At 44.3% G+C, this 19,973-nt stretch overlaps 1 protein-coding gene across 1 annotated transcript in view; it reads right to left on the reverse strand.

Annotated features, from left to right (window-relative positions):
• Positions 1 to 19,973, reverse strand: part of LOC110521712 (transforming growth factor beta receptor type 3) — a 135,526-nt gene that overhangs the window by 46,105 nt on the left and 69,448 nt on the right. Inside the window, exons 4-5 of the mRNA XM_090231878.1 lie at positions 17,333 to 17,470; positions 4,588 to 4,771 (exon numbers count right to left, since the gene is read on the reverse strand). Coding sequence (XP_090088004.1) covers positions 4,588 to 4,771; positions 17,333 to 17,470 — 322 coding nt within the window. The remainder of the gene's footprint in view (positions 1 to 4,587; positions 4,772 to 17,332; positions 17,471 to 19,973) is intronic.

The raw sequence follows: 19,973 nt of genomic DNA on the forward strand, positions 1-19,973 counted from the left end.
AGGTATTTACATTACTGTTCAGCCAACGTTTTGAGATATCGGAACACTTTGGGGTTGCTGGTAAAAGACAGGGACATACAGACAGCTTTTGCATTGAACACTATGATTCATGTTTCTGGGAAAATGAAAAGACATGTTGAACAATAGCCGTCATAAACACGTCCAATCGGTCATTCCTGTCAGGTTTCCCACCATTCTAAATTACTACCATTTATTTACTCAAATGTTATTATTCTCCATCCAACTGTCCGGGCATGCGATCCTCTTCTCAGTCTTTTACAAAACATGAAAAGTTAAGCCCAGATGCTTCCTTATTTGGCAAACAAGGTCTTGGACAATATAAACTAAAGAGGTTGGAATCTTCCTCCCTAGACCCACTCGTGCCCCCCTCTTGCTTGTTTTAAGTACCTGGTAGGACACAAAGCGGAAATCTGTCCAGCCTCATGAAAAAGTACCAGAGAGAGATGGGGGGGGCGGACTGAGGTAAACATGGCACGTTGGGCCTTCGCCAAGCCACAGTGTCTAATGACAGAGAGAGTGGCTGAATAGATGACTGCTTCAAGGCTAAGCAACCACACACTCTCTGTTTTCCTCCAAAGTGATTGATTACATGGAGAGAACAGTACATACCCCGGCTGTAATGTGTAATGGAGCCAGGACTACTCCTGGCAGTCACAGTGATACTGTCATGCAGTTGAAAGATAGTCGTTAAAAATGAGGTGCCCTATCTATCTGGATGTTGACGTAGGATGAAGTTGGACGTGCTGTCGGTTCGGTTTACAAAGGACCAGTGGGGAGTGATGAAGTGAAGGAAAGAGTGAAGCATGGCTTCAATGGATCAATCACACACATCCGTGGAGGAAAGCCCTCAACTTCAAACAGCCTTAGTCCCTGCTACAGTAACTCCACTGCCCGTTGGAGAGGAGACACCTCTGACAGTTTGTCTCCACTCACAGCTCACAGTTGTCAAGGAACAGTTGACATTTTCTATACCCATTAATGCCTTCCAGTTAGGTTTACTACAAACTCTGCTTCTCAGAAGTGGTCTTCTTACAGACAAGTTAAGGAACAAGGCCCTTATTATCTTGTTTATTGGTAGCTCAAGGGGTTAAAGCTAGAATCTTTAGTAGAAACAATAACAAAGCGATTCTCCATCCCTGTTTAGTTAAAAAGCGGAGGGATGGGCCCGGGGAAATGTAACCACGCTCAAATTCATAGACAGACCTATGGATGGACTGACCATCCGTGATATCAAAAGTATCATTTTAAACATGTTTCGAGGCTATGAAGTGTTTGCTTATATTTACATTGTTTACAAACAGAGTAAAACAAGCTCATATTTTGGGTTCTGATGGGGTATGAAAGTTTAACTAAGCTCATGAGGCATTTATAAGTTATAGTCTTCAAGAATCAATGGGTATATATATATTTTTTTATTTATAATTCCAAAAATGGATATAGCAACTAAGGATTCTAGTTTTAAGAAGGAAAGAATACCATAAATGGATCCCTCCTTTTGTGTTGGACCAAAACTGCTTGGAGACTTGAAACAGTCCCAGTAAAAAACTCTGTGCCGGTACAGAGTCAGTGTGTGGGGGCACCGGTTAGTTGAGGTAGTATGTCCACGTAGGTAGAGTTAATTAAAGTGACTATGCATAGATGACAACAGAGAGTGGCAGTGGTGTAGGACCTAGACTTGGTGCTCCGGTCCCGCTTGCCGTGTGGTAGCAGAGAGAACAGTCTATGACTAGGGTGGCTGGGGTCTTTGACAATTTTCAGGGCCTTCCTCTGACACCGCCTGGTATAGAAGTCCTGGATGGCAGGAAGCTTGGCCCCAGTGATGTACTGGGCCGTTCGCACTACCCTCTGTAGTGCCTTGCGGTCGGAGGTCGAGCAGTTGCCATACCAGGCAGTGATGCAACCAGTGATGCAGTGATGCAACCATGCTCTTGATGGTGAAGCTGTAGAACCTTTTGAGGATCTAAGGACCCATGCCAAATCTTTTCAGTCTCCTGAGGGGGAATAGGTTTTGTCGTGCCCTCTTCCCAACTGTCATGGTGTGCATGGACCATGTTAGTTTGTTGGTGATGTGGACACCAAGGAACTTGAAGCTCTCAACCTGCTCCACTGCAGCCCCGTCAATGAGGATCGGGGTGTGCTCGGTCTGCTTAAAACATGTTGGTATTACAGACTCAGACAGGTTGAAAATGTCAGTGAAGACACTTGCTAGTTGGTCAGAGCATGCTCACAGTACACGTCCTGGTAATCCGTCTGGCCCTGCGGCCTTGTGAATCTTGTGAACCTGTCTAAAGGTCTTAGTCACAAAAGCTGCGGAGAGAGTGATCACACTCTTCCGGTACAGGCTGGTGCTCTCATGCATGTTTCAGTGTTATTTGCCTCGAAGCAAGCATAGAAGTAGTTTATCTCATCCGGTAGGCTCATGTCACTGGGCAGCTCTTGGCTCTGTTTCCCTTTGTAGTCTGCAATGGTTTGCAGGCCCTGCCACATCCGACGAGCGTCAGAGGCGGTGTAGTAAGACTCGATTTTAGTCCTGTATTGACGCTTTGCCTGTTTGATGGTTCATCGGAGGGCATAGCGGGATTTCTTATAAGCTTCCTGGTTCGAGTCCTGCTCCTTGAAAGCGGCAGCTCTAGCCTTTAGCTCAATGCGGTAGCTGCCTGTAAACCATGGTTTCTGGTTGGGGTATGTACGTACGGTCATTGTGGGTACGACGTCATCGACACACTTATTGATGAAGCCAATGACAGATGTGGTGTACTCCTCAATGACATTGGAGGAATCCCGGAACATATTCCAGTCTGTGCTAGTAAAACAGTCCTGTAGTTTAGCATCTGCTTCATCTGACCACTTTTTAATTGATCTAGTCACTGGTGCATCCTGCTTTAATTTTTGCTTGTAAGCAGGAATCAGGAGGACATAATTATGGTCAGATTTGCCAAATGGGGGGCAAGGGACAGCTTTGTATGCATCTGTAGAGTATAGAGTATAGGTGGTCCAGAGTTTTTTCCCTCTGGTTGCACATTTAACATGTTGATAGAAATTAGGTAAAACTGATGTAAGTTTCCCTGCATTAAAGTCCCCGGCTACTACAAGCACGGCCTCTGGGTGAGCGTTATCTTGTTTGCTTTTGGCGGAATACAGCTCATTCAATGCTGTCTTAGTGCCAGCCTCTGTACAAAGAATATAGATGAGAACTCTCTCGGTAGGTAATGTGGTTTGCTACTTATCATGAGAAACTCTACCTCAGGTGAGCAATGGCTCGGGACTTCCTTAGATATCGTAAACCAGCTGTTGTTTACAAAAATACATAGACCGCCGCCCCTTGTCTTACCAGACGCCGCTGTTCTATCCTGCCGATACATCGTATAACCAGCCAGCTGTATGTTGATATTGTCGTCGTTCAGCCATGAAGCATAGGATGTTACAGTTTGTAATGTCCGGCTGGTAGTTTAATCTTCCCAATTACTTGTCTATTTTATTGTCCAAAGATTGCATGTTTGCTAGCAGAATTGAGGGGAGTGGGGATTTATTCAATCGCCGCCTATTCCACAGAAGGCAGCCCGCCCTCCGGCCTCTCTTTCTCCACCTCCTCTTCACACAGATCACTGGAGTCAGGGCCTGTTCCCGAGGGAGCCGTATATCCTCCGCCCCGCCCCGGGCTCGTCAAGAGTCATAAAATAATAAAAGGATTCTGGTAGCCCATGGTGAGTAATCACAGTCCTGATGTCTAGAAATTATTTTCGGTCAAAAGAGAGAGTAGTGGCAACATTATGTACAAAAATAGTTTAAAAAAATAAGTTACAAACAACGCAGATAAACTAACAAAAAACTCCTGCTCCGGCGCCATTTTACAGCTAGCAATCAGAGCAGCGATTCTTCTCACAAACCTACTACAAAGACACACACCCTTCTTACAAACCTACTACGAAGACACAGACCCTCTCACAAACCTGCTCTGCATTTCCATCAGTCACTTCCTCCTCACTCCACTGACTCTGGGCTCACAGTCAATGAAGAAAAGTGACAAGCAAGGAAAGCAAACAGCCAGATTACAAAAGAAAGAAAAGGTCCTTTCCTCCCGGCCAAGTCTATTTGCTTTTTAAATGGAACTGAAAGCTGACCAGTGGAACTGAGACACAGAAAGAGTGTTAGCTCTGCTTCTCTGGGATTGTTTTATTTCTCTTGGGTCCAGTAAGTCCCAGGACTATCAATGGCCTCCATTGAGAGGCAATTACTGCGTGGGAACCACTTGATTAACGTTTAGTGGGGAAGAAAAGGCCTGTCACGAGGCAGAGAAAATATACTGTTAGTGAAGGTAGGTGTAAACGTCTCCCTAGGCATTCGAAACGGAAATGTGGCACTACCTTAGGACTGAGGCAATGTTTCTAACCTGCCTCTCAGAGTGAAACACACCTTCTCCCACTTTGATGTAGGCTTCCACTTGGAACCAATAGTTATCCTACAGAAGGGGCAGCCAAAGAACCCTGTATGGTTATAGGTAGCACCTTCCTCTAAGAGCGTCCTTTACAGAAATATTTCTAACTTCCCTCTGAAAGTAAAACACACCTTCTCCCACTTTAATGTAGATGTCCAGGGCGATCTTGAGTTCAGAGAAGGAGGTGACGGCTCTGTACTTCTTGGTGGCCCAGCTGAGGAGGTGCTCGTTGCCATGGGGAAGCACCTCGTTCTGAACCTGACAGTGGAGGGAGAAGTTCCCTGGAAGGAAGTAGACATCAGATCCCTCAGATACCTGGAGGAAGGAGAGATACCACAACGACAGTCAGTCAGAGAGACACAGAGAAGTGGACATCTGAGCTCTCTGATACCTGGAGGGTGGAGAGACACAATGATGTTACAGATAGACACTGTACATCAGGAGACATAGCCCCTAAGACATGTCTGTAGACTGCTATGGCATTGGGTGTACTAAGACGCATAGTTATAACAGCCTACAGCCATTTCTCAGGGCTATAGGAGCCACAGAGGGACATCACTTTGCCTGTGAGGAAAAGAGCTGGAGACAGGGGTTCCACAGAATGACTGTGATACAGTAGGTTTCTGTACGACACTATGGGCTGGTTTCCTAGCCACATATTAAGCCTAGTCCTGGACTAAAGAAGAAGATCAATGGAGAATCTAGAAGTAATTTTAGTCTAGGACTAGGCTTAATCTGCGTTTGGTAAACTTGTCCTAAGAGACTAGCGCTAGCATTATGCACCTGGTGTGTCAGTAACTCAGAGAGAGACCATAGGAACAATAATACGGAGTGGGGATTTACAGGATTTGTAGTTCTAGAGAACAATAAGCATGGATTTAATGGTCGACTCAGCGAAATGACAGATATTGAGATGAGCACTATGCGGCTCACTTTCTGCACCTACGTCATATCGCTGAATCTACCTTTAATATCAGTGGGTATGATTTTTATTTTTTTAGATTCCAATTTACATCAGATAACTCTGGATTACTTTCATCTGTCTCTATTGCAGATACTGAAGGAAATACATGTATAGAGTTACTGAGAATATAAAATGGTAAAGCTAAAAAAAAAAAGTTGTGGATCAGACCTGTGACGTGATTTACTGTTAAGAAGCTGTGCTTTCTCTATTGGGCTCATGAAGTTAGTTTTCAAGACTTCCACTCACAAGGACTTCTTTGTTGATAAAGATATATATGCCCATAAAATCCAATGCTCTATTGACATGCTCATCCACTTTATGGGGAAAGACTAAATTCAAGACAATAAAAGTCAAGGCCTGCCTCGAGGCAAACAGAAAAAGGGCAAAGAGAAGACTTTTGCAAATTCAAACCTTCCATCTGAACTTTGCCAAAAGACATCTTTGACACTCCATCCGCGATCGTTATTTCAAGGCCTCTCGCAATGTGCGCTCCGTATTTTTACACATGGTCTCCTTACCATGCATCTTATTGTGTATCTACTGATTACGTAATGTTATTGTGCGTCATCACTATTGTGCAGTATTTTCTCAAAATGGCTGCATGCAGCTGGAGAGGTATGGTCGCTGCCTGTCATGAACGTAGCCAGCAGACACACGAACACACATATGATGGCATATGTTCACGCTACTTTGTCTTTGTCGTAGGAAACACAACTGAAAGACACACGTGTCTGTGTATGCGTGCTCACACACACACACACACACACACACACACACACACACACAAATAAATAAATCCGAGGCACAAAGAAATAGACTACTTTTAGCAATGCAGTTTGTTTGGAGTTAGCATTATAATCTAAAAGTTAATCATTTTGCCTTATGAGAGCGGGATAAATTGCATCCAGGTGTGATACAGGGGGACGTAGCCTAAGCCTAGGTAGGCAAAAGGCTGCGAGACCACAAAACCCAGCTGTGATACGCAGAGGGACAAAAAATGAGCGTAAAATGTGTGCGGAGCCCTGAGACCACAATGAAGTGCTGATTTGTCTTCTGGCAGGGAGGGATGGAGGGAAAGAGAGAAACTTGGCTGAGCTTGGCGTGTGTGCATGCATGCGTGTGAGTGCGCAGAAGAGAGAGAGCGAGAGAGTGAGACCACCCCTTTGGCCCTTAACGGACCTCAACCCATATGCTTCACTTCATAGAGATAAACATTCACATGTGCTGAAAAAAAAACGACTGACTGTACTACAACTGTGAGCAGAGCTGAGTATCCCAGGCCAGCCAGGCAGCCCTAACACACGGTCTGGTCTAGATAACCTACCTCATTATATTTATCATGATGTTTTTCTTATTCCCACGGCCTCCTATCTAACATGGGGAGGGCAGTTGACCATGCTGCCTGGCAGGCCCAATTAAAACATTAACTCATAACACTTAGGATCGTTCCCAGTTTGTTGCATTACCCATAATTTTGAAGTTTTCCAAAGAGGGGGAAGAGGAAAACAAAACACATTATTTCAGATCATGGTGTTTGCTTGTTTGTTTGAAAATTGGGTATTTGGAACTCCAGACAGAGAGGTTCTCCATTTCCCTCCAGCACACACACAAACACACGTCACACACACACGGCCCAGCCAGCACCATGTGCAACATCTGCCTGACTCCTGGCCGCTCCTTTCTACGTTCCTGGCATTGTCACCACAGATGATGAATGCCAAGACCAGGGAGACAGATACTGTCGAAGAATTCACCGCAACGTAGCTATTTATTTTGAGTGATAACGTTTACTACGACTACGGCAGGAAGGAAAGGAAAACTTTAGTGGAGAAAGACGGAGTGCCGTGCCTCCGCCTGACTGCCTCACCTCAGCAATCAAAAGTGATATAGAGCCGTGGACGAGTGCTGAAACAAGGAGAGGAAGAGATGTCGGAGGAAAGGGTTGGGGTTTACTTTGGGAAACCTTGCCAAGCTCAGCAGAGTTCATCAATTTAATTGCGGCAATACGTCTGTAATTAGTCTGAAAGAATTAGAGGTGGAAGCCTGAAAAACCAAATTGGCTCCAGGCCGTTCGAGGGTGATTTAAAATGGTAATATGAAAGAAGAGACTCCGAGAGACACTGGGACTCAACAAACCTGCTCACTCTATCTAAACCAACCCGAGATCCTTACTCCGTTAGCTGAGAGAGAGAAAGAGAGAGAAAGCTTGTTTAGAAGAACGTGTTAAAAAAAAAAAACATTGTACAGTGCATTCGGAAAGTATTCAGACCCATTTTGCCACATTTTGTTACGTTACAGCCTTATTCTAAAATTGATTAAATAAAACATTTTCTTCAGCAATCTACACACAATAACCAAAAATGACAATGCAAAAACGGGTTTCTAGAAATGTTTGCACATTTATTAAAAATAAAAAAGACATACTTGATTTACATAAGTATTCAGGCCCTTTGCTATGAGACTCGAAATTGAGCTCAGGTGCTTCCTGTTGATTGATCATCCTTGAGATGTTTTGACAACTTGATTTGAATCCACCTGTGGTAAATTCAATTGATTGGACATGATTTGGAAAGGCACACACCTGTCTATATAAGGTCTCACAGCTGACAGTGCATGTCAGAGTAAAAACCAAGCCATGAGGTCAAAGGAATTGTCCTTAGAACTCCGAGACAGGATTGTGTCGAGGCACAGATCTGGGGAAGGGTACCAAAAAATGTCTGCAGCATTGAAGGTCCCCAAGAACACAGTGGCCTCCATCATTCTTCAACAACTACCTCTTTCCCTACTGTATTTAATTTATTTATTTATTTTGCTCCTTTGCACCCCATTATTTTTATTTCTACTTTGCACATTCTTCCACTACAAATCTACCATTCCAGTGTTTTACTTGCTATATTGTATTTACTTTGCCACCATGGCCTTTTTTTGCCTTTACCTCCCTTATCTCACCTCATTTGCTCACATCGCATATAGACTTGTTTCTACTGTATTCTTGACTGTATGTTTGTTTTACTCCATGTGTAACTCTGTGTCGTTGTATGTGTCGAACTGCTTTGATTTATCTTGGCCAGGTCGCAACTGTAAATGAGAACTTGTTCTCAACTTGCCTACCTCGTTAAATAAAGGTGAAAAAAAAAATATATATATAAAAATGGAAGAAGTTTGGGACCACCAAGACTCTTCCTAGAGCTGGTTGCCAGGCCAACTGAACAATCGGGGAGAAGGGTGACAAAGAACTAGATGGTCACTATGACAGAGCTCTAGAGTTCCTCTGTGGAGATGGGAGAACCTTCCAGAAGGACAACCATCTCTGCAGCACTCCACCAATCAGGCCTTTATAGTAGAGTGGACAGACGGAAGCCATTCCTCAGTAATAGGCACATGACAGCCCGCTTGGAGTTAAAAGGCACCTAAAGACTCTCAGACCATGAGAAACAAAATTCTCTGGTCTGCTGAAACCAAGACTGAACTATTTGGCCTGAATGCTAAGCGTCACGTCTGGAGGAAACCTGGCAACATCCCTACGGGGAAGCACGGTGGTGGCAGCATCATGCTGTGAGGATGTTTTTCAGCGGCAGGGACTGGGAGGCTAGTCAGGACCGAGGCAAAGATGAACGGAGCAAAGTACAGAGAGATCCTTGATAAAAACCTCCTCCAGAGCACCCAGGACCCCAGACTGGGGTGAAGGTTCACTTTCCAACAGGACAACGACCCTTAGCACACAACCAAGACAATGCAGGAGTGGCTTTGGGACAAGTCTCTGAATGTCCATGAGTGGCCGAGCCAGAGCCCAGACTTGAACCCGATCGAACATCTCTGTATTGACCTGGAAATAGCTGTGCAGCAACACTCCCCATCCAACCTGACAGCGCTTGAGAGGATCTGCAGAGAAGAATGGGAGAAACTCCCCAAATACAGGTGCGCCAAGCTTGTAGCGACATACCCAAGAAGACTCTATGCTGTAATCACTGCCAAAGGTGCTTCAACAAAGTACTGAGTAAATTGTCTGAATACTTATGTAAATGTAATATTTCAGTTTTTTTATATATATAAATTAGCAAACATTTCTAAAAACCCTGTTTTTGCTTTGTCATTATGGGGTATTGTGTGTAAATTGATGAAGAAAAAAAAACAATTGAATACATTTTAGAATAAGGCTGTAACGTAACAAAATGTGGAAAAAATGTCAAGGGGTCTGTTCGTGCTGCTCTGTTTTCAACCAGCTGCAGATTTGCTAGGTCTTTCGTTGCTTAATTTGACCATATTACCGGACAGTAATCAAGATGGGACATACCTCTCCCCATCTTCACAACAACTTAGTCAATATGAGTTCACCATGATAATTGACCATCCAATGTTATACCTAGGAGTTTAGTACCTCTAACTTTCTCACTCGTCATTATTTAAGATTCATTAAGGATTATCTGCAATCATAAGCAATGTTTTTATCAAAGACTTGAAAATTGGGAAAAATAAGAAATTAGCATCTACTTTTACAAGAACAAATAAAGTGTGAAGCCAGGACTTGCAAAAGACTTGAAATCTATGCCATTTCCAAGTTAAGGTATTGTTCATTGTTTGGCTCCCAGAGTATTAACAATACTACAAAGTAGTGCTACATGCAAAGACATCAAAGTAGTGTTGCATGCATACACTCTTAGATAAAAGGGTTCCAAATGGGTTATTCGGCTGTCCCCATAGGAGAATCCTTTTTGGTTGCAGGTAGAACCATTTTTGGCTCAATGTAGAATCCTCTGTAGAACGGGTTCTATGTGGAACCAAAAAAAAGGGTTTAACCTGGAAGCAAAAAAGGGCTCTATCTGCAACCAAAAAGGATTATTCAAAGGGTTCCCCTATGCAGACGGACAGAATCCTTTAAGGTTCTAGAGGTTCTAGGTTCTATAGCACCTTTTTTTCTAAGAGTGTAGACGTCAAAGTAGTTATACAACCATAGACATCAATAACTGTCACAAAGGAATGATTAACTCAATGAAACAATTGGGAGAAAAATATTCATACAATACACAGTACAGTCATTTTTGTCGGTTTTATAGTCCCTACTCTCATAACACGTACACTACTCATTGCCTTGAGCGTATCAGCCATTTCTCCCTGAGAAGAGAAGAGGAGGACCTGTCTGGAAACAGGACTGAACGTGCAGAGAGAGAGGGCCCAATCCCTGAACACATACATTTATGTTGTTTATCCATCCTCTTCTCACAAACAGAACCAGACAGACAGACAACCTAGATTAGTCCTGGGCTCATTTCACTGTATGACCTCATACCGAACGCAACCAAGCAGGGGAGCTGAATGTCTGTTTGGCCTCTTTCTGTCTGTCTGTCTGGAATCAGCTCAGGTTTGCACTCAATAGCCATGGAACTTTGCAAAGCCAAGAGTTTACCTCATTCTACCTAACTGGGCAAGGAACTAATAGAGCTAATCTCCAATGAGGTGTTCTTGGGCAGTCAAAGAAGAGGGGGTGCTTGGGTGGAACCAGGGATGGACCTCTAGTTTGGCAAATTTTCTTAAAGCCTGCTCTGAAAAATACTAACCTGGGGCTAGCGGACTAGCCTAACTTCTTTCCATGGGTGTAAGACAATGAGAAGGGTGTCTGCTGCTCTCCACTTCATGTCTGTTGAAAAGCAACATCAGCTTTGACGTCAGCCAGCCTCAACTGCTCAGCAGATTGCACTGAACATGCAGTGGGATACAATGAAATATTACGCCTGACTTTTCAAAAGAGATAGCTGCTGCCATAATTTGTCGGCATTAGTCTAAAATGTTCCAAAGTCTACAGTTCCTAACAGCCATAGAGAGCGAAGCCTCCTCACTGTAAGATTGGTCCCTTCCTTCCCTCCCCAAGTATAAAACCCAACAATAACATGTGCCTGCTGCCCAGTACCCTTTACGGTCCGTGGCTTTTTAAAAGCATATGCCTGTGGTTGGTTTCCTGGCCTCTCTGCCTGTGTGTGTGTGTGTGAACGTCTACATATTATTGCCATATGTGCTGGTCGGGTGAGGGGAGAGAAGAGACGCCGTGCCAAATTAGATCAATTATCAGAGTGTTGCAATCCTCCAACTCTCTCGCTAAGCAACACGAAGCAACACCCAGAGTACAACCGGAGAAAACACCATGTCTGTCTGGAGAAGACGAGGTGTTCCAAACAGTGGGAGACAGGGAGGGAGGCCTCAGGGACAGAGAGAAGATGTGAGATAATAGAAGCGTGCTCTAATGCAGTGATGTTATGAATGTGATAAATGCTTTTTTGTGGGTGATTTGATCTGCTCTCTCTATATAGGCTCCAGAGAGCTAATCAAGTTGCTGGCGTGTGTGTGTGTGTGTGTGTGTGTGTGTGTGTGTGTGTGTGTGTGTGTGTGTGTGTGTGTGTGTGTGTGTGTGTGTGTGTGTGTGTGTGTGTGTGTGTGTGTGTGTGTGTGTGTGTGTGTGTGTGTGTGTGTGAGTGAGTGAGTGAGTGAGAGTGAGTGAGAACTGGCAGGGAGAGGTGTTGTGTAGAAAACAACACCATCTGTCTCTGCACCACGGCAGAACGTTCCTGTAGATCTGTCTCTGAAGAAAAAACAATATTGGGCTGGCCATGGTTCCATTTAACGAGCACAGAGAACGAAAGAGGGAGCGAGAGAGAGAGAGAAAAGTAGAGAAAGACACCAAAAGGAGAGAGAGAGAGAGAGAGAGAGAGAGAGAGAAAAGAGAGAAAGAAAGAATCACACCAAATCCAAATAATGCAATAAAAGAAGAAACGAGAGAAAAGGATAGAGACTTGGCAAACACAGAAAGAGCAACAAATTCCAACAGCTAAACTTTACAGTGTTGGTCCATCAAAAGGCGAGAGAGAACAGAGATGTGTTTCAGATCAAACTAGTCAAACAAGGCACGATAACCCTTTAAAACATAGGGGCTGTGTCTCAAATGGCACTCTATCCTCTATGGGCCCTGGTCAAAAGTAGTGCACAACATAGGGAATAGGCTACCATTTGAGACGCAGCAATAGAGCCAACTTTAATTAAAGACACCTCTCTGGAAATGTGCCCTCCTACAGATCCTGATTGTCTCCCGGTGAAATTACATTGGCTTGATTTGCTGTGTCCATCCCTCATCTCATGTCCGACTTCATGTTTTTTCATTACTCAGTACTTCTGATTGACAGGGAGTGCTGCGTAGCATGTTTTACAACAGAATGTCTGAATTTGAGGCCAAGGATTTGAAAACGCTGCAGGCAGGAGGGTCCAGCGGGCCAACAGCAACAGTGTGCTCACCAGGCAGAGCAGAGCAGGGCTGAACTGTAGCGGTTCCAGGGCCCATGTGTCCATCTGTGGACCCTAGAACCAGGGACCAGGAAACAAAGCCTTGCAGCGCTGATTCAGGGCAGATTCAGTTGATTCAGGGCCCCATTAGCCCCAGGATATAGTCAATCTAATGGGGGAACAGCGTAGAGGAGGTCTGGCTGTGTGGCTAGACCCTCAGGGTCTGAGGTGGTAAGATCTAAAAACCATTACTGTTCATTCTGTTACTCTGCATACCCACCACACAACACCAGCTCCTCTCCAACTCTACAAGAGGGTTTACTCAAATGTGGCCGGTGGTGCGCAAGCTGAACTTGGCACTCTGTCTCACTAGCTCAGGCTTCACATACAGTACACATACAGTCCTCCAGACTGTAAAAAATACCGCCAGTGAGAGTATAAGTGTGGTTCTGATCTGGTTACTATGGGTTGAGGAAGGTGCTGTGACATGCAGATATTGCATTTATACTGCAGTCTTCTTCTGCAGGTCAGACTGTCAGACTCTGACACGTGTACTGCAGTTGATGTGAGCAGAGCTACGGGCCAGGGATGCAGAGTGAAACACTGACTGAGTGTGAGAGGATTGGGGATTCGTCCATTCTCTCAGCAGCTCGTCCCGTCTCTTTGTCCAGACCGGTCAGTGTTTGAGTTCCATCATGGCGGCATGTTAACGAGGCATCCCCGTGGAGCCAACCTGAACCTGAGGAGAGGAGCTGGCCTTACAGATGGGGTGTAACAGGCAGCTCATTCTGCTCACAGCCAGAGGACCCAAGGATGTCACTCAAACACACAACTCAACGCTAACCTTACTTTGCCATGGCTAAGGACCAGAGTGGCTCTTCACAGACAGACAGATAATCTGGTACATTCACCTCACCGTGAATGTGCCGGAATAGGACTTAGATATGACTCATAGGTTTCACGTGTCTACAGTATATGCATAACTTGCCAGGCCATAAAGAGAATGTCATCTACAGTGAGGGGGAAAGTATTTGATCCCCTGCTGATTTTGTACGTTTGCCCACTGACAAAGAAATGACCAGTCTGTAATTGTAATGGTAGGTTTATTTGAACATTGAGAGACAGAATGACAACAACAAAAATCCAGAAAAAACGCATGTCAAAAATGTTATAAATGGATTTGCAATTTAATGAGGGAAATAAGTATTTGACCCCCTCTCAATCAGAAAGATTTCTGGCTCCTAGGTGTCTTTTATACAGGTAACGAGCTGAGATTAGGAGCACACTCTTAAAGGGAGTGCTCATAATCTCAGTAAACTATGAAATAACACATATGGAATCATGTAGTAATCAAAAAAGGGTTTAACAAATCAAAATATATTTTATATTTCAGATTCTTCAAATAGCCACCCTTTGCCCACTAAGCCCAAACCAGATGGGATGGCGTATCACTGCAGAATGCTGTGGTAGCCATGCTGGTTATGTGTGCCTTGAATTCTAAATAAATCACCGACAGTGTCACCAGCAAAGCACCCCCACACCATCACACCACCTCCTTCATGCATTACTGTGGGAAATACACATGCCGAGATCATCCGTACACTCACATCGAGTCTCACACGGCGTTTGGAACCAAAAATCTACAATTTGGACTCCAGACCAAAGGACACATTTCCACCGGTCTAATGTCCATTGTCATGCAATAAAATGCAAATTAATTACTTAAAAATCATACAAAGTGATTTTCTGGATTTTTGTTTTAGATTCCGTCTCTCACAGTTGAAGTGTACCTATGATAAAAATAAAAAAAAGACCTCTACATGCGTTGTAAGTAGGAAACCCTGCAAAATCGTCAGTGTATCAAATACTTGTTCTCCCCACTGTATATGATACTGTAAATCTTATGAGTGTACATTAAAATATCCCTGAACAGTAAAACTGTCACCAGGGAGGAGTCCTATCCCTCCCCTTGACATTGGGAAAGCAGGCACAGGGCCCCATGTCAGATCTAACAACATTAGTTACACTACAGAATAAGGTCGGCTAGCCTAGTACTGTACTGTAGGCTGTGGGCTGGGCTTCATGGCTGTTGTCAGCTGTTATATGTCTGATGAGGAGACATTCACTACACTGTTGACCTGCTAATGGCTCCCTCTGAGACGCCATCCCCAATGGCACCCTATCCCTATATAGTGCACGACTTTTGACCAGAGCCCGCACTATATAGGAGTAGGGTGCCATTTGGGATGCACACAAGAGAAGACTGGCTCTAACCGCAGGTAGAATTCAAGTTTACAGCTCTGAAAACGTAAGCAGCCTGGATGCCAATTCATCTGAATGAACTACATCCCCGTTTTCAATCTTACATGGAAGTATTTCCACTTAGTACAGGAAATAACTGGAATTTAGTTCTCATGTTGTCACACTGTTTGATGTATTCACTAGGGGTGTCACAGTGAAACCTGAGTCTGTGGTTAGGACAGAGACAGACTGAGGCTGGGGTTTGCGTTTTAGACCTGGGTTCAAGTACTATTTGAAATATTTCAAATTCTTTAAGCGCTTGTATTAGCCTGCCTGGAGACCCAGATGGGCGGGGTTTGAAATGTGCAACTTTTCTACTGGTTCCATTGCTCCAGTTAACTCAAACAATCCCAAGCGGATGTTTTTGGAATGATGTCAAATAGTATTTGAACCCAGGTCTGGTCTGTAATATGGCTATAATGGTTTATCTGCTCAAGGCAATATGCTGGGAAACAGAAGGTGGATGGATGTTAGCACATCAGCTAGCTAACTTCACATAATCACAGTAATCCTACTCAACACAGAGGTGATGACGGAGTCCTAAAGTCTTCTTTTTGCAAGGTCGTCCCACCGCCGAAGGTCGGATTTCAGGCTCAGTCTCTGAGAAATTTGGACGTGTGTGTGCGTATGTACATGCGTGTGTATGAGTGTCTGTGTTAAATATTGTATGGACTCTGGTTTACATGGTGGATGTTTTGCATGCAATGAGAACACATCACCTCATACAACATATCATCACATATGGAAATAATATGAATTAGTGCCTGATGTCGCATTCTTGTGGAACGCTATGGTGTTAACAATGATTATTTCAGAAGAACCACAAGCTACATGAACATGGTCACAGCATATATGGCACAGGAGGAGTGGAAGAGTGTACAGATCCAGCCAGGCTTACAGTGTAGAGCAGCATGGTTGAGTTAAGCCATGCACTAATTTCTCTGGGATTGTCTCATGTGATACAGTGTCTTACCCTAATTTTCTCATTAAATCTCACAGTGAGAGAGAGCGAGAGAGAAGCCCTCTGGTCTCCTCTGGTATCATTACTAAATATGGCTAGCTGTCCAGGGGGCCTGCTGGGGCCTGCTGCCTCCCAATATTCCTTCAAGAAACCTCCTCCCCATCGGTGTGTGTGTGTGTGTGTGTGTGTGTGTGTGTGTGACGCCCTGGATGATTTGTACCGCTGCCCAGCCATCAACAAGATTGTTTGGATGGAGTTAAGGAGGGAGGGAGGGAGGGAGAGAAAGAACGGGAGGAGGGAGGGAGGGAGGGAGGGAGGGAGGGAGGGAGGGAGGGAGGGAGGGAGGGAGGGAGGGAGGGAGGGAGGGAGGGAGGGAGGGAGGGAGGGAGGGAGGGAAGGGAGGGAACAGCCCTCCACTGTTTAAAAGCCAGATTGAAAAACAATGTTGTTAGGGACTCCAGTGCCAACAGAGCTGATGTCACCGACTCACTTTATCTTCTAGTATAAATACGCTTCATCCCCGACTGTGTCAGAGGGTTTCCGGCCAGCACACAACTCTCTATGGGACACTGGATGAGCGTAGCATAATGTAGCCTGGTGTGACAATGACCGTAGGAATTGGCAAGACAGCACTTAAACAGATCTGGGAACAGGCTAAGCATATAGTCCATGCCAACCTATAGTCTTATCATTTGGCATGTAAACAAGAGTTCACTAATCACTTGAGCAACAAAGTCCCAAAGCAGTGGTGTGTTAGCCATTAAAGTGGTGTATGTCTGTCACTGATTATTAGGGTTTACAACAAGAGGAAGTGGAAAGGGTGTGTGTCTGCACAGTGTAAGGAAGAGCCTGTATCCATGGATAAACCACTGCTGCACATTACACATTAACTACTGCCACACAGACATTAACGTCTCACCACAGGGCATGTGGGAGAGTGTGTGTGTGTGTGTCTGTCTGTTTGCCTGCATGTGTGGTTGGTTGTTGTTGTCCACAGACTGGGGTTGTTGTTGTCCACAGACTGTGTGTAACACATGATAAATCTGTAACCCAACAGCTGAGAGCTCTTCTCGTCTAGACCATAACGTAGCACAGGTTTCCTCTGCAAAATAATTGCTTCCTTAACGTCTCACGGAGAAAAGTGGACGACGCCTGAATGTTAATAAAGAATGGTATGAGGAAATAAATACATGGAAGTAAGTGGACTAAGAGAGAGAGAGATTGGAAATGGACCTAATGGAGTGGGACACACACACACACAGAGAGACAGAGAGAGAGAGTGACAGAGAGAAATAGAATGACAGAGGGTGAGAGAGAGCGAGAGAGAGAAGGAGCGAGAGCGAGCGAGAGATTGGTAGGGGAACTTAGTTCAATCTTGACTTACATGGAAGATGTGTTTGATGCCCAGGGCTAGTTTCTCTGTCCTGATGTCCCAGACCACAGGCTGGGGGGAGTTTAGCACAAACACCAGGGGCTTCTGGTGCATCAGTAGGGACTGGATGGGCTTCAGGTGCAGCTCCACCTGGGAACAGGACGACAGCAGGAAAAGGTTAGAGGACATTAGATAACACTTTATATGAAGGGTACCTACAGTACATAAGGACTTCATGACATTCAATCCCCGTGATTGATGGAATGGGGTAAAAGTAGTATTGTTAAAGGACAGAAATCCCAGAAGAACCTGTATTTTCAATTGGGTCCTTGGGGTAGGAGAAAGCAGGACATGCAGTGCATTCAGGCAGTATTCTAACCCCTTCCCTATCTCAACATTTTGTTACGTTACAGAGAGATCAGAGAGATCATTGATGAAAACCTGCTCCAGTGCACTCAGGACCTCTGACTGGGGCGAAGGTTCACCTTCCAACAGGACAACGACCCTTAGCACACAGCCAAGACAATGCAGGAGTGCCTTTTGGACAAGTCTCGAACCTGATCGAACATAAATAGCTCTGCAGCGATGCTCCCCATCCAACTTGACAGAGATTGTAGCATCATACCCAAGAAGACTCAAGGCTGTAATCGCTGCCAAAGATGCTTCAAAAAAGTACTGAGTAAAGGGTCTGAATATTTACGTAAATGTGCCATTTCTTCCCATATACATTTGCAAAGAATTCTACAAACCTGTTTTTGCATTGTCATCGTGGGGTATTGTGTGTAGATTGATGAAGGATTTTTTTTTTTTTAAATACATTTTAGAATAAGGCTGTAATGTAACAAAATGTGAAAAAAGTCAAGGGGTCATAAGCAGTACAAAAGCATGTCATAAACGCTTATGTCAACAACTGCAACTTGATAAATGCAGGAATAGTGACATTACTGTGCCATTTACAATTTACATCAACTTGCGGTTGTTGTCATTAGCATTGCTATGATTGGAGCCATTTCCACCAGGTGTGGGAGTAACACAGCATAACACTGCGAAACGCACCGAAATTAGGAACCGGAACCTTTACAGCGCTAAGGGGAGGAACCCACAGTATAAAATGTAAGAGTCAGCGTAGGGTCAACTACAGTGCATTAAAACCACCAGCCCCTTTCATTTCACACAGCTGCTTCACTCGGCAAATAGCAGAGCTTTTTCTTTACTGCAGCTATTTTTGTGGTATCAATGTTATCAAAACATTGCAGACCACTCTGTTGACTGTTCCTGCTCAATTACAGAGCTATAATGTTACGGATTGTTGTCTTTTTATTTTTTGTGTGTTTATATACACTAACTGTACTGATAATCTCAATGAGCCTGTATGACCGTGAGCTGTGAATCGCCGGGGAAGGCAGTAACTCAGCTCTAATACGTGGTCTCTCTCTGGACGCTGCTATCTGAACGCTCACACACTGGAGGCTTTGTTAGGAGCGCTGAGGAAAAACATTTTGTTTGTTTTTTTACGAGCGACGGAGCAAGCCTCTGTTACCCACAACTCCACAGTGTGGAGCTATGAGCGAGCTATGTCTTCCCTTCTCCTTGACGTGTGCGTGCGTGCGTGAGCTACGACTTCAGCTATGGCTTACAGACTGACATTAAATTGTATTCTCGCCGTCTGTCAGTGACGGGGAGAGGAGAACTCCTGCACTGCTGGCCTAGGCTGGGTCCCCATGACCAAATCTAGCCTGGTGATTTAGAGGCCTGAAGGCCTCACTGAAACCAGACCCTGCTTTAGACATGTTAAAATCCCCCCCCCCCCCATCAGCTGTTTGATAAATAGGCCACAACTTTATCACAATCAATGTTTTATGAGCTAAGCTCCACTATCAGATTGGAAGAGGTGTTCTGTTACCTGGGAGTTAACCTTTTACTGCAGTGGGATAAATCATGGTTACACAGAGTGTTCATTGGTAGTCTTAAATAAATCTACTTTGAAACAAAATTATACACCTCACACACATGGTTTTGGTCTTAAAAAAAAGAAGACACCTGTACTATGTCAGTTATAAAATTGAAATGTATTACATTTTGAGTTTGTATCCCAATATTAAATTTCATATACATCACAGAAGACTGAAATATAACAAAACCGTTTGCCATAGAAACACCGGGTTTTCAGCATTTAAAATAAATATATGTTTATTAACTATGAAATTATGAAAAATATTAATAACATTCCACCCATGAGGCCACTAGAGGGTGATTTGGTCATTTGACTGCAGAAAAGGTGTCTTGTTCGCAGACACTTCCGCGCAAATGTGGAAAGACTTGACGCTTTGGTTCATCAAAGCGTCAAACTTGGCCTTCATTAGCCAATACAGAAAGACGGAGAGAAACTTCTGGCGCATAGGCATGGGCTTAATCTACCAACCAATCACTTCACCCTAACCCTTTTTCCCACACCTCACAGTCGTGTGAGTTGCAAAAATTAATTGATGACAAATACTTTACTCAGTAGGTCACTCCCACAGAATTATATGGTCACTCCAACTCAGGCAAACTTTGAATCGTTGATATCCCAGGCTTACAGGTACAGTTGAAGTCGGAAGTTTACATACACTTAGGCTGGAGTCATTAAAACTCGTTTTAGAAGCTTCTGATA

The sequence above is a fragment of the Oncorhynchus mykiss genome, chromosome 4, assembly GCF_057628025.1.
Source record: "Oncorhynchus mykiss isolate SJ-2025 chromosome 4, ASM5762802v1, whole genome shotgun sequence".
NCBI classification, from domain to species: Eukaryota; Metazoa; Chordata; class Actinopteri; order Salmoniformes; family Salmonidae; genus Oncorhynchus; species Oncorhynchus mykiss.